This window comes from Apodemus sylvaticus, chromosome 2 (genome assembly GCF_947179515.1).
Source record: "Apodemus sylvaticus chromosome 2, mApoSyl1.1, whole genome shotgun sequence".
Lineage (NCBI taxonomy): Eukaryota > Metazoa > Chordata > Mammalia > Rodentia > Muridae > Apodemus > Apodemus sylvaticus.
Genome location: NC_067473.1, coordinates 22,917,498 through 22,930,636, shown reverse-complemented (window position 1 = coordinate 22,930,636; position 13,139 = coordinate 22,917,498). Strand labels below are relative to the sequence as shown.

General features: G+C 43.6%; 1 protein-coding gene across 2 annotated transcripts in view; it reads right to left on the bottom strand.

Moving 5' to 3' along the window:
• Positions 1–13,139, bottom strand: part of Cdk14 (cyclin dependent kinase 14) — a 557,511-nt gene that overhangs the window by 74,666 nt on the left and 469,706 nt on the right. For both annotated transcript variants that reach the window (XM_052173165.1, XM_052173164.1), the window contains exon 14: positions 9,286–9,429. In XM_052173165.1, the coding sequence (XP_052029125.1) occupies positions 9,314–9,429 (116 nt within the window). In that variant the 3' untranslated portion in view covers positions 9,286–9,313. The remainder of the gene's footprint in view (positions 1–9,285; positions 9,430–13,139) is intronic.

Below are 13,139 nucleotides of genomic sequence, written 5' to 3'. Positions count from 1 at the left end.
CATTTGTCCCCTCTAGTGATAAACAAATTATACATGAAATCAATTCCACTTCACAATCCTCGTCCCTATTGGGTATTATCTTGCCTTCCTAGCTCCCTCCAGTTACGCCTGCATTCTGTAACTAGCTAATGAGCTGAGGGCTTTCTGTTCCAGGCGGCACCCCCTGCCTGGGTGTCATGACACTTCCCATTTCGAATGCTGCTGGCATTTTTCCACAGCTCCTGCTAACTAGCCTTTTTGACCTGCACTAAGAGGAACTCATCTGATCGAATCCTCTAACCTGTCAATCACTCCAGCAAATGATCTTCACAGTCACTCCCAAGGCAGGAATGGAAGGAGGGGGAAAGAAGAAAAGCCAGGAGAGAATGAGGGAGTCGGTGAGGCCGCTGCCTCTGCCGCTACCTAATGAGAATACTTGAAGTCTCTGAGGCAGCTGAAACACTGAAAAACTGGTGGGAAAAATCAGGGCACACCGGAATGCCTGGCTCTGTAATTACTGATTTCTCTCCGTCCTGAGATCATTTTGAGAGCAACACCTCTGAGATGTGCCGGTTTCTAAAGAACACAAGAATACCCCACCTTACCCAGAGAGAATAGATTCGTTTCCTCCTGCCACTATCAATATGCAATCCTCATAATCCCACTCTGTCGAGCGGCGTCCTTTGCAGAATTAATTATGTGCTGTAAGCTTGTTAAGTGTGCATCTGTAAACCAGGATGGTTATAATGTTTGTCACAGCCAAGGCAAGCCCTCTTTTTATTTTCCGGGCATATTTTAATGCTGCTACCGCTATGGATGGAGCTGAGGGTGCTTGAAAACAAAAGTGAACAGGTAGGATGGGGCTCATCGTTAAGGTTAGGAAGCGTTAAATTCCTGAAACTCGCAGTCCTTAGCAATTTGAGCAGTTTTGATCAATGAGGCAAAGTCGGATTTTTTTTCCCTTTTTCTTTTTCACATTTAAATGCATGCATTCAGTTATACTCACAGAATAAACCCAATTACCTCACAAGGAAGGGTCCAGTGGGTGGCTTATTGTCACTGGATAACAACTCTGTGTATTTTCCTGTGCAGATTTGTTGACCGAGGAAAGATACAACATAATTATGTGTTATCATTATACCGCTGTATGTAATAAGTACGGCACATGATCTAGTTGCACGTGATTATCGCACATCTTTCCCATTTATACTAATTAAGCCAGTAACCTCATTCACCATGATCATGCAATTGAAGGTATTTTGCTAATTGCATTGAAAATTATAATCCAGAGCAATTAAAACTCCAATGGCACTACCCAGAAAACAAACTACTATAAAAGAATAGTGATAAATCACAAGGGAGACTCTCACCCATGTAAGGGAGCTAAACGGTATAGGGTTTGGCTTATGCACCACCGGTTTCTCTAACTTTATATTGTTTTAGTTTTTTTCTAGACTTTACAGAATATTTCCAGAGGTGGAAAAATAAGGGTTAATTCACGTGTTGTTGTTTCAACACTCTATGTCTATAGAAAAATTACTCTTTGATGTGTAACACTGAGTGTGTGTGTGTGTGTACTGAAGCATCAGCCATTCTAAGTTCCAATAGAAACTTAAATTATTAAATTATTCATTTGCCCAACTTCATGTTCTTAAAAGCTCTATTCACAGAAGCATCTCAGAGTGCTGTAAACATTTTGTTCTGTATACTTGTAATGGCTTAGCTAAAATGTTTGACTTTGTTTATTGGGATTCACCCTGGGTAAGGTTTGCATTATGCAGGCTAAAATATCAGTCTGATTGAGGCCCTTGTTGTGAGCCCAGGTCCCAGTGGCTAAGCCTCTGATCCCATTCCCCACTCAAATAAGGCTCCTGTGAGAGGACCGCCTCAGAGGGACTGAGGAGCATGGTGGGTGAGTACAGTCCGAGCTTCTGTCTGGCTTTCCCTCTCGACTCTGTCATCTGTACACTGTCCTCCACGCATTAAAATGTCAGCCCAGACCGGCAGCACACTTGGCCCAAACAGCCTCCTTTCATGCTCAGACACTTTCTAGAGTGCCAGCAGCCCACAGAGACAGTCTGGGGGCAGGGGAGGGATCTCAGCTGCTCTCCTGGTATTAATAATGCAGTACTGTGTGCTTTGAGCACAGACAATCCTTCTGTACCCCCAAATCCATAAGAATCAACAATATTAAAGGAAAAGGAAAAATGGAGTTCCCGAGCTGATGATAACCACAAGCCACAGGTGGGGCCATATGTTGTAAAATACACTCACACCTGTGCCTCTGTCGGTGCAGAGCCTCTCCTCAGATTATAGTGTTGGCAAACAATCCCTAAGAAATTGATCTGGGCTTTGTGCTGCCAGAAGAGGCAAGCTGTAAGTGTTGTTTTCTCTGTCCAATTCATAGTTTCAGACTCCTCTAATCTGGAAATGCTAATACACACACACACACACACACACACACACACACACACACACACACACACACACACACACACACACACACCACAAAGAGAATGTGTTTAGCAGGACTAATGAGCTGGTTTGGAGAGCATCAACTTTCGGCTTAAAGACTTTTCAGTCTTTCGGCTGCTTAAAAAACAAAAACGTCAAACAAACAAAATACCCCAAACAAATGAGCAAAACCAAAATCCAGCTAAATAAACAGATAAAAAAAAACACCCCTAATCTTAAGATGAAACAAAGAAAATGAAGGTCAAAGGCTGTCATTATTTGTATTATCAAAAGGATCACTCCAAACTGTTCGTTTTTAAGATAAATACAATGTTTTGCTTAGACATAAAGGGCAGACATCATGTGAATTATACTCAGTTTAGAAAAATGAAATGTATGTTCACATTTATGTATGGCACAGAGATGGGGTAGAAGAAGCGAGAATGACGTTTAGGCAAACGAGTGAGGGAATCTTCATACATCCCCACAGTGTTCCTGTGAGAGTTTGTCATTTCAACACAAAACAAAGTTTTCAAATGCACTCCTGAAACATCCTGGAACGTTTTCATTCTGCTTTTAGGCAGTCAAGGCCTAAATCTTTTGCTCACCCTCTTGTGGAGTTGGGGTGCTGATCATCCAGAATGCAGCTCAGAGGTGAACAAGGAAAAGGATGGAGAAGGAAAGGGTAGAAGAGGCAAACTTCAGGTGGGGCAGTCTCTGGATGGATCCATCCCACATACAGTTACCAAATCCAGGTTACCACACTATTGTGGATGCCAACAAGTGCTTGCTGACAGGAGCCTGATAGAGCTGTCTCCTGAAAGGCTCTGCCAAATACAGAGGGGGACACTCTCAGCCAACCATTGGGCTGAGCACAGGGTGGCCAGTGGAGGAGTTAGAGAAAGGACCCATGGAGCTGAAGTCTGCAGCGCCAGAGGAGGAACAACAATATGAACCACACAGTACCCCAGAGCTCCCAGGGACGAAACCACCAAACACAGAGTACACATGGAGGGACCCATGGCTCCAGCTGTATATGTAGCAGAGTATGGCCTTGTTGGACATCAGTGGGAGGAGAGGCCCTTGGTCCTCTGAAGGCTCGATGTGATGCCCCAGTGTAGGGGAATGCCAGGACAGGGAAGCATCAGTGGGTGGGTTTGGTGAGCAGGGAGGGGGGATGGGCTAAGGAGTTTTCAGAGGGGAAAGCAGGAAAGGGGATACCATTTGAAATGTAAGTAAAAAAAAATGTCTAATAAAAAATTTAAAAAAAAAAGAAAAGAAAATTAAAAAAATAAAGAGGCAAACCTCTATAGACTGGCTGAGGCCCATTAAAGGAGATCAGAGACCCCTAAGCGCGGAAGAGAGCTGAGCTTTCAGGGGTATCCACTGCTGACATTGCAAGAAGGGGCGGTGGTCTATGCATCTGTCGGGTTGCATTCAAAACCATGATGGAGTTCGTGTGGTCACCCCATTATGGGAAAGGGCCTGAGGTAGGCGAGTGGAAATCTAAGCAGTGTGGAAGGCTCTTCTCAGTCCAACGCCTATAGCACACATCACTCGTCTGTGATGCATAGCTCTGCCTTGGCTTTCCAGTCGGCGGGAGCAAAGACAGCAAGCAGAGAGAGAGGCCTGCTTGTGCTTGCCTTTCGATAGAGCCTGAGAGGACCCTTGTGCTTGCCTTCTCTGTTCCTATTATTTCCACGAATGTTGCCAACTACCCTAGACAAAAGAAAACCAGGAAACTCCAGCTGCTGGAGAAGAAACACTTACTGGATCATGCAGAGAGTAACAGTCCTGGCAACAAGAAGAAAGACAGTGATTGTCCTTCCCCAGAAAGAAACCTAGATTTAATAAATGAATAAAGATGGTGAGACATCCGGATAGCCATTGTCTCCCTTTGCATCTGGAGTTGAGAAAATGAGACAGGACTTAACAAAAAACCCTTTACCAACAGCCCCAAATGTCTCACAGTGAGGATCTGCAGTATCACATCCAAACCGAGCCTTCCTTGGGCAAGGTACATTCTGGGCGCGCGGTTTGCTTTATTGTCACTGAAACTTCTGGGATGGGCAAGTTCAGAGCTGCATTTTAAGGGGTCGTTACGAACAGGACTAAGGAGGCCACTGCGGCACTTTAGTGGAGTGATGCCCCTCGCTAAAGTCATCTCTTGCTCCTGTGGACACCAGGCTTCTCAGGCAACTCGGACACCTGGCTCTGGCTCTATTCATTTTGCTCGGGCCAAGTGCCTTTTCCCTCACAGTCTGCCTGGGTTCTCCTGAAGCAATTTCATCTAGCACCAAAATACACCCTACTGCAATGACTTCAGTTCTGTTTTCTTGCCTTTTCCTTAAATAGATGAATGGAAGAAGAGTTCTCCATCGGTGTTGTCCTGAGGGGCACTGTGAGATGCCTGCCTGGTCTCCTCAGACATGGTGTCTATGCACTTCAACTGTACAGCATGAGAAATTCTAGCAAGGAAGAGATATTTAAGGGGAACTGAAATTAAATTCATTAATTTTAAATAGGCATACAGTTCCTGCATTGTACACCATGACACCATTCTCTAATGGAAAAGGAAAAAAGGGGAGGAATGAGGAGAGGGAGAATAAATAATTCTGCTTCATGGTATAAACTACTCTTTTCCTAGTTTATCTTTACCCTGTCCTGACTCAAGTAAGTTGTTGATTTTACCTTATAAACATGTAATCCCTGAATAACTATTGAAGACTTCAGTATCTATGGTCCCCTCAAGTTCTTACATGTTTTTTAAAGAATTTGTAGTATGAGTACTGTGTTTCTGTCATCTCATCTCACTTTTTCCTCTTTCCAACCCACCCCCGCCCCTCATTTATAGCCTCTGTAATTATTGTTACACACATATACACACACATGGTCATACCACCCCAATAAATACATAATTACAACGCACTGAACCAATTCAGTTTTGCTCCTTTGAATACGTGTTTAGAGGTGACCACTAGGTATTACATAACCAGTTAGGGAGCTCATCCCAGGGGACAATTTATTTTCCCTCTGTCAGTAAGTTAATGACCACTAGACTTTGTTAAAATACTGATTTGTGAATCCTGGGTATTGGGTTGGAAAACTCTGCAGGAGTTTGGTATCCCAGAATATAAGACTATTGTCAGAGGGTGTGGCACCAGCACATTGGGTTGTGAATAGACTATGGCAAACAAAGAACATACCAAGCAAACAAAACCAAACCCTTGATCCTAGCCAATGAGAGTGATTCAACGAAAACTCTTGAACAGTTAATTGCTTTTAATCTCTTTTCCTAACAGATCACTTGGAGGAAATGACTGTTTACCGACTGGGGTAAGCAAAGTGAGGCTAAGGACTGTTTTCATTGCCCCGTAATTCTTAAATAATGTGGATGGAGAATGATGATACGCTGAAACAGAAGGAGATCACTGAAGTCCGCATAGTTAATCTCTTATAATCGAGCCAAACAGTATTACTTCATACACTAGACAAATATTTGTAAGGTTACTATGACTTTAATGGAGTCCAAGACCACTGGTTCTCCGAGAAGGGGCATTCTTATCCCTATACTATTTAAAAGGACAGTGGCCAACCCTCTCTATGCCAGGGTACCACACTGAAAAAAATTTAGCTCAGCACAGGCTTATGGTTGGTATGACCACATACAAATGTAGTGTGACTAATGCATGTGGTATTCGATATTACCAGTGGTATTTTCCTTGACAAATGTTTTCTATGTTCAGTTGAAACTCGCTTTGGTTTTATTCACCTCTCAATGGTAACCGAGTAAGTGGGAACAAGCTATGAATTAACTAATATGGCTAGAGAATAAGGAACTGAAGGCAGCTCAGTAGTTGGAATACCAGCGGCAGCTATCCTCTTCTGAACCCTGGCTCTTGTGGCTTTCTTTTCATTTCAGTTTGCTACAAGACGCTAAGACCCAATTCCTTTTTTCTGCACAGCAAAATGCATCTCATTAGCTTCTTCCACTAAGGCCAACTTATGCAAATCCGACATTATTAACTAAATAACTGAAGTGACCTTAGTTTGCAAGAAAGGAAATAATGTGGCATTGAGGTACAGGAGAAATATTAGGACTTGGAACATTCTTGCATGCCCTATCCCTGTCAACTGAAAAGCAGCATGACACAAGGCAAGTTCCACACCGAGAGCTGATCACCACAGAGATCAGGCTAGAGCTCTATCCTGGGCTCAGACTCCCTTAGCCCCCAGTTTCTTCCCCTCATTCTCATCCTCAGTCACTATGGCTTTTACCAAAAAAAAGTTCAAGACAGTTTAGGGAAATTTAATATCTCACTGACTCCAACAGGTGATGGATAAAGTTAAAAACAGGAAAGAAGAATCAAAGATTAGAGGATTATATCTTTTTTCCTGAGATTTATTAATGTAATTGTTTTTGTTTTATAATGTCTCTAGTTTGAAATTCATCTACTGGACAGAAAGGAGCCACATTGTATGTTGTAGGGGAGAAATAAAATATTTAATCTCTAACATGGACATGCTTGGTAAAATAAGAAACTAAGACAATTTCTTTTTCTGTTGACAGCAACATGTTAGAATCCAGGTTTCCTGCAGCTTTTATGAAAAGAATGGAGATGTTTCTTCAGTGGCCTGCTGAATCAGATGTGCTCTGTGGACCAACAATATTGAAGCCTTCAATGTTGATGTGACAAAGATAACACTCACAGGGAGAATGTCTGTGCTGTTAACAGACAGTTGTCGAGAAACGTGTCCACTGTGGAGCTAAGCCTGGATCCAGTGTGAAGAAGAATACTGTGAGCTGGGCAAGCACTGCAGGCTCCAATCCCCAGCACCTTTGAAAGCCTCTTTTCAATTAGCAAGTTTTGAGTCTTTCTGGGCAATGCTCTGTCCAGTCAGCTCCTTTTGATTTTACAATAATGAGCTGATCTTAAACACATCCTTGCAGCCTTGACTGGGTGGATGAGGAGAGTTCAGAAGAGCCAAGGATAACAGACACACAAGCACAGTCCTGCCACTGACATTCAGGCTTGCTTGTGAGCATGAGTCAATAAGATGGATCCAGTTTTCATTCTTGTTCTACTGAATTAGCTAAAGGCTTTATAACTCGGGAGCTAAATGCCATTAAAATGTGCATGCTACATACAACTCTTATAATCAAACCATTCTCAGAATTACGAGGCTACTGGTCAGAAACTGATTAGACTCACAGTCACAGTCTATCTGACCTTGCAACTCAGAGTGGGTCCCAGATGACACTGGCTTCATATACAATGGCCTAAAGACAGCTGTCCTCTCTCCTGCGGTTTAGTAGCTGTATCTCCTAGCTTGCATTTGCATGCCACACTTTAACCAGGAGCCTTTTTCTCCTAGGCTAGCAAAATTAACCTCTATGTTAAGGGCATAAAAAGCTAAGTTCCAAAATGGCTGAAGATACTGGCAGGTGTATCACAGAGCGGTGTGCACCGTCTTTGCTATAAATCCGCTTTGCTTATTATTATATTTCTAAATAGGAGAGAATCAGGCTATTCCCCCAAATATAAAAAAAAAAAAAAAGACAAGCATGGTAGCTCATACTTGAAACCTTGATGCTAGGGAGGCAGAGACTGAGGACCTCTGAGGCTTGCTGGGCAGTAGCTAATTTACCTGAGTCAGAGAGTTCCAGGTTCAATGAAAGACACTGTCTTAAAAAAATAAGGTGGACAAAAACTGAGGGATGTATTTGACACCAACCTCTGGCCTATATCTCTCCCATCCCTACTCCCTCACAGACACGCAAACACATATACACACACATGCACACACACACACACACACACACACACACAGTTCTTCCTGTATTGAGCTCACTTCATTCAACACTTAGTTATGAAACACAGAAAAGCGAGGAACAGGCTCTACCAAAACCCAGCATACAAGGGCTTCCCCATAAAGGTGAGAAGTGGGTAGTGTTCGTATATTGCTTTAATTCCAGTATTTAGGAGGCAGAAGCAAGTGAATCTCTCAGTTCAAGGCCAGCCTGGTCTACAGAGCAAGTTCCAGACAGAAATGACTACTCAGAGAAACTCTGCCTTGAAAAATCCAAAATGAAAAACCAAACCAAACCAAACAACACCCCAGACATCTCTTTCACCATGGTAACCCAGAAAGAAAGAGTCTTTCAGACATCGCTGTCTTAAACTTGGAACTGGGCATGTGCAAAGACTTGAGAGGCTGGCATGCCTGAACACCACTGTTAGAATTTACAGTTCCTACCTGTAAAACCGTAGAGGTCGAAGAAGCAAATTGTGAGACCCAAAGCTGTACTTCGATAGGCCTGTGCCAGGGGCCAGACAGGATTCAGAGCCCAGGGAGGGCCTGACAAACAGCTTAGCTTAAAACAAGGGCTGTGCATTTCTCTTATCACATGTGAGGTCTTCTGGTGGGACGGAAGTCGGGGCATTGCCAGAGTTGGAAAGTCAGGAATCTAGACTTTTGTACAAAGTATCCCAATTTTAAAATGACAGCAAATAATTTAAAGCAAATTTACCAGCCAAATAAAACAGGGCTGTGGTTCAGGTACAGCTCGAAATGGAACTCTCCTAACGTCAGTGATGAACTCAGGAGCAATGGCGCTAGATGTTCATCGCAGCTAACGGATGTGACCCAGCGCGACATTACCGAGAGCTTAGGAGGTGCCTGAAAACACTGAAATTACTGATTGATCAGCAAAATGTTTGATACATGCCAGAAGAACCCCACTGGATTCATAAGACAGCTTCAGGGAGAAATGAGACTGAAATCTTTCATTGAAAACTCTATTCCATGACTATTACACATACTACTCTCCAGTAAAGCAGGGCCTCTTACCTGTGCTCTCCTGAGGACGCTGGGCTGGTCAGTGTTTGCTGTTCGATAGGCTTTTCCCATAACTATTGTTTTTTCCAAAGGCCCTCATGCTCTCTCCAGATTCAGGTTGCAATCTCACATTTGGGACGGTAAAAATAGAAGACACTGAGGAGAGAATGAAATGTTTCCGTTTACATATTGATACACATGTTGACATTTCATTTAAAGAGGAAAAGAAGACTGCAAGTCCATCTGGATGTCCTGCATGTAAAACACTGTGGTGTGTGTCAGTGTTTGAAATGCCAAGTGGTCAAAGGTGCACACACAACTATATGCATTTACACACATACACACATACACACACACACACACACACACACACACACACACATTTGCAGGAGGTAGATCCCACAGCTCCTGTTTTAATGATCTAAGAATAATAAACTTGAACTGGGAGACAAGTTTTTACCATTTTTTAAATTCATTCATGAGAGAAGTACTTAAAAAAGATTTACTTTCTATATATGAGAGTACTCTGTCACTGTTTTCAGACACATCAGAAGAGGGCATTAGATTCTATTACAGATGATTGTGAGTTACTATGTGGTTGCTGGGAATTGAACTTAGGACCTCTGGAAGAACAGTCAGTGTTCTTAACCACTGAGCCATCTCTCTAGAGCCTGAGAGAAGTACTTTTTGACTCTAACATTACCTGGGAAGGTCCTGGAGCTAACTGTGGTAAGGAGATTGTGAGTCTGATTCTAGCCATCTGAACTTTTCAGTGTCTTATAGACAGCTAAGTGGAGAAGCTAAGTCGTTGGTTGACTGTGAGAGTCAGGGAGCCAGAGCTCCAATGGGACTTTTGGAGTCAGTGTCTGTATGTGGATGGTATTTAAATCTTGAGGCTGGACGGCCTCCCTCAGCTTGAGGGAAGGAACCAGATAGAAAGGTCTAAGGAGGATGCATTGGGAACTCACAGCATCCCTTAACCTGCCTGGCAGATCAGAGAGCTTGCAAAGCAAAGTTGCAGGAGGTAAAAGCCAAACCATGAAAGAGTTCTACCCTAGGGAACCAGGGGAAGGAAGTGTTAATAGGAAAAGGTGGCAGATAAATGAGCCCTAGCTCCAGTGACAGATAAAGGTGACAGCCGAGAAATCCCCAAAGACAGAGGGGTTGGAATAGCCATATAGGAGTTATTGCCACCTACATAGACGATGCACAAGATGGAACCCAAAAAGGAAAGAACGGAACTGTTCAGCCAATCAGGATGGAGATGCAAGCTGTAAATCCCAGCGTCAGGCAGGCAGAGGCAGGCTGGGGGCTCTGTGAGTTTAAGGTCAGTCTAGTCTATGTGTAGCACAGCCCCGTCTCAAATTAAATAAATTCAGTAATAAAAAATAGATGCGCTTGCTATATTCATAAAAAGATAGGGTATTACAGAGGGCGATGCGGGCGAGGCCACAAGCACTAGATCTAGAAAGGTCCTGCAGGTCTTCCATGGCGTCTCTTGCTTGCTCTCGGAGAAGCTGGGGCACAGGGGACTAATGCACATGTCCACAGTTGCCTGGCCAGGACCTTGAAGGTGGGGCGTCTGATTCCCAGCTCCTTGCTCCCCACACAGGACCAATTTGCTGGCCTTCTTTTAGGGGATTTGAGTTTTGTGAATTAGCAAATGAATGTGATAAAATCATGGTCTCTGCGCTGCGAACTCTATTTTGTTCGTTTACTTGGACAAGAATAGTTGAGCCTCAATTATTTATGTAACTTGATAGTATACACAGGAGAATGCCCTGTGGTGTGCTTGGGGGAAACTAATGAATTTCTTCTAAATCAAACTTCTATTTATTTCCATGCAATTAAATCCTCATGAAGAAATAGAGCAAGGCTGTTGGGGTTTGGAGGCAGGAGAATGACACTTATCACCATCCCTGGTCAGCCTGGCTGCCGGAAAGATCCCCCCTACGTGACCCTATAATTTCTTTTGCTTGATGCCTTTATTCTATTTCCTGCTCTGGTGACACGAATATTTTGCTTCTACATTTTCTCATTCTATAACTACAATAAATGTTCACAGATCTGAGGTGCTTCAGTGGCCATTTTGAAAAGTATGTTGACTTTTCCTATACCACTATCAGGGCTTGGCCATCCACAACATCCGTCTGTTTCTATACTTCATACCATGGTTCCTGGTGAATCCAGATCAGTCCTATCAGCTGTGTGATCTGTTCCCTGGTAGTCACGTCCCTATAAGGTCCAACTGGCCCCATTCATTCTCACGTCCATGTGGACTATACGGTCCCACGGGGCCTGACTACTCAAAGCAGACTGAGGCTGGAGCCCCATCTTCTCCTTTTAACTTGTTTTCACTTTCTGCCTTAAGTATTACCCTTTTTATCCCATTTTTTAAAATTTTTAATTTATTTACATGTCAAGGGTTTCTCCCTCTCCTAGAAACCTCCTCTCTTATCCCTCCTACCCCTGCTTCTATGAGGGTGTTCCTCCACCCACCCACCCACCCACTCCCTCCTCCCCACCCTCGATTCCCCTACACTGGGGCATCTATCAAACTTTCATAGAATCAAGGACCTCTCCTCCTACTGATGCCTGACAAGGCCTTCCTCTGCTACATATGCAGCTGGAGCCATGCATACTCCTTGGTTGGTGGCTTAGTCCCTGGGAGCTCTAGGTATTCTTTTTGGTTAATACTGTTGTTCTTCCTATGGGATTACAAACCCCTTAAGCTCCTTCAGTCCTTTCTCTAACTCCTCCACTGGGGATCCCTCACTCAGTGCAAGGGTTGGCCTTGAGCATCCGACTCTGTATTTGTCAGGTTCTGGTTTCCTTTTGTGGACATTCTTCTTTAAAAAAAAGTGCTATGAACCATCGTAGACAGAGGACTTTACGGCCTAACCTGTGCCCCCTTCATGTTTCGTGTTAGTGCCTCAGCTCCAGTGTGTCGGTGTCTGACGATGGGACCTTTGGGAGGTGCTGAAACCTAGATGACCTCAGGAAGGGGGCGGTCCTCATGATGGGATTAGTAACCTTTTAAGAATGAGAAATACTCTCTGTATCCCGTGAGACCAAGCAAGACCTATGAGACAAGACCTTGTGGCCTCTTGGGAGCCACAAGGACAGGAAGAGACTCGGCCAGAACCTTCGTCTTGGGCTTTCCATCCCTGGAACTGTAAGAATACATATCTGTTGCCTCAGCCTCCCCCTGGTATGCTATTTCCTTAGGACAATGTGAGTTGCTCAAGACAGCCAGGTTCTTGGAACTGGTGAAGCATCAGTTAGTTCCAAGCTGGCCGCAGACATATCCCTTCCCTTCCCTGGTTCTGCACTAGGTCTTGACAGGTGCACCCTTCCCCAAATTCCTTTGCACCGGAAGATGGAAGGGTTCTGACGTGTCGCAAATTCTGCCATTTACCAGACAGTGGACTTTAAAAAAAAACAAACCTACACTAATCTGAAGTTTAATATGAGGAATCTCAAGAATTTCCCAGTGCTGTCAGCCGAATAATCACTCAGACAAGAGTCACACGAGCCTGTCATTCACTTTAAGGAACTAATTCCCAAAGTCACATAAGTCTGGGGATTCTTTGTTTTGCAAACATGTTTACAAGGGCAGCCACGTTGTTCTAAATGGAAATGACTATAGTATTTAATACCGGGATTGTCCTTTCTGGGAATCGATTTACCCTTCATAATGATTATCTTCTAGACACAGAAATAGCATTTCTGTAACTCAAAATTGTTACTGGAGGCATTTAGTAGAATCTCGCTTTAAAAATATAATGATTTTTCATCTTTATTCTCCCCCCTTCAAAAGGTTTCACTGCTCGTGATGTTTGACGTTATGCAGAGACGTGTTTCTG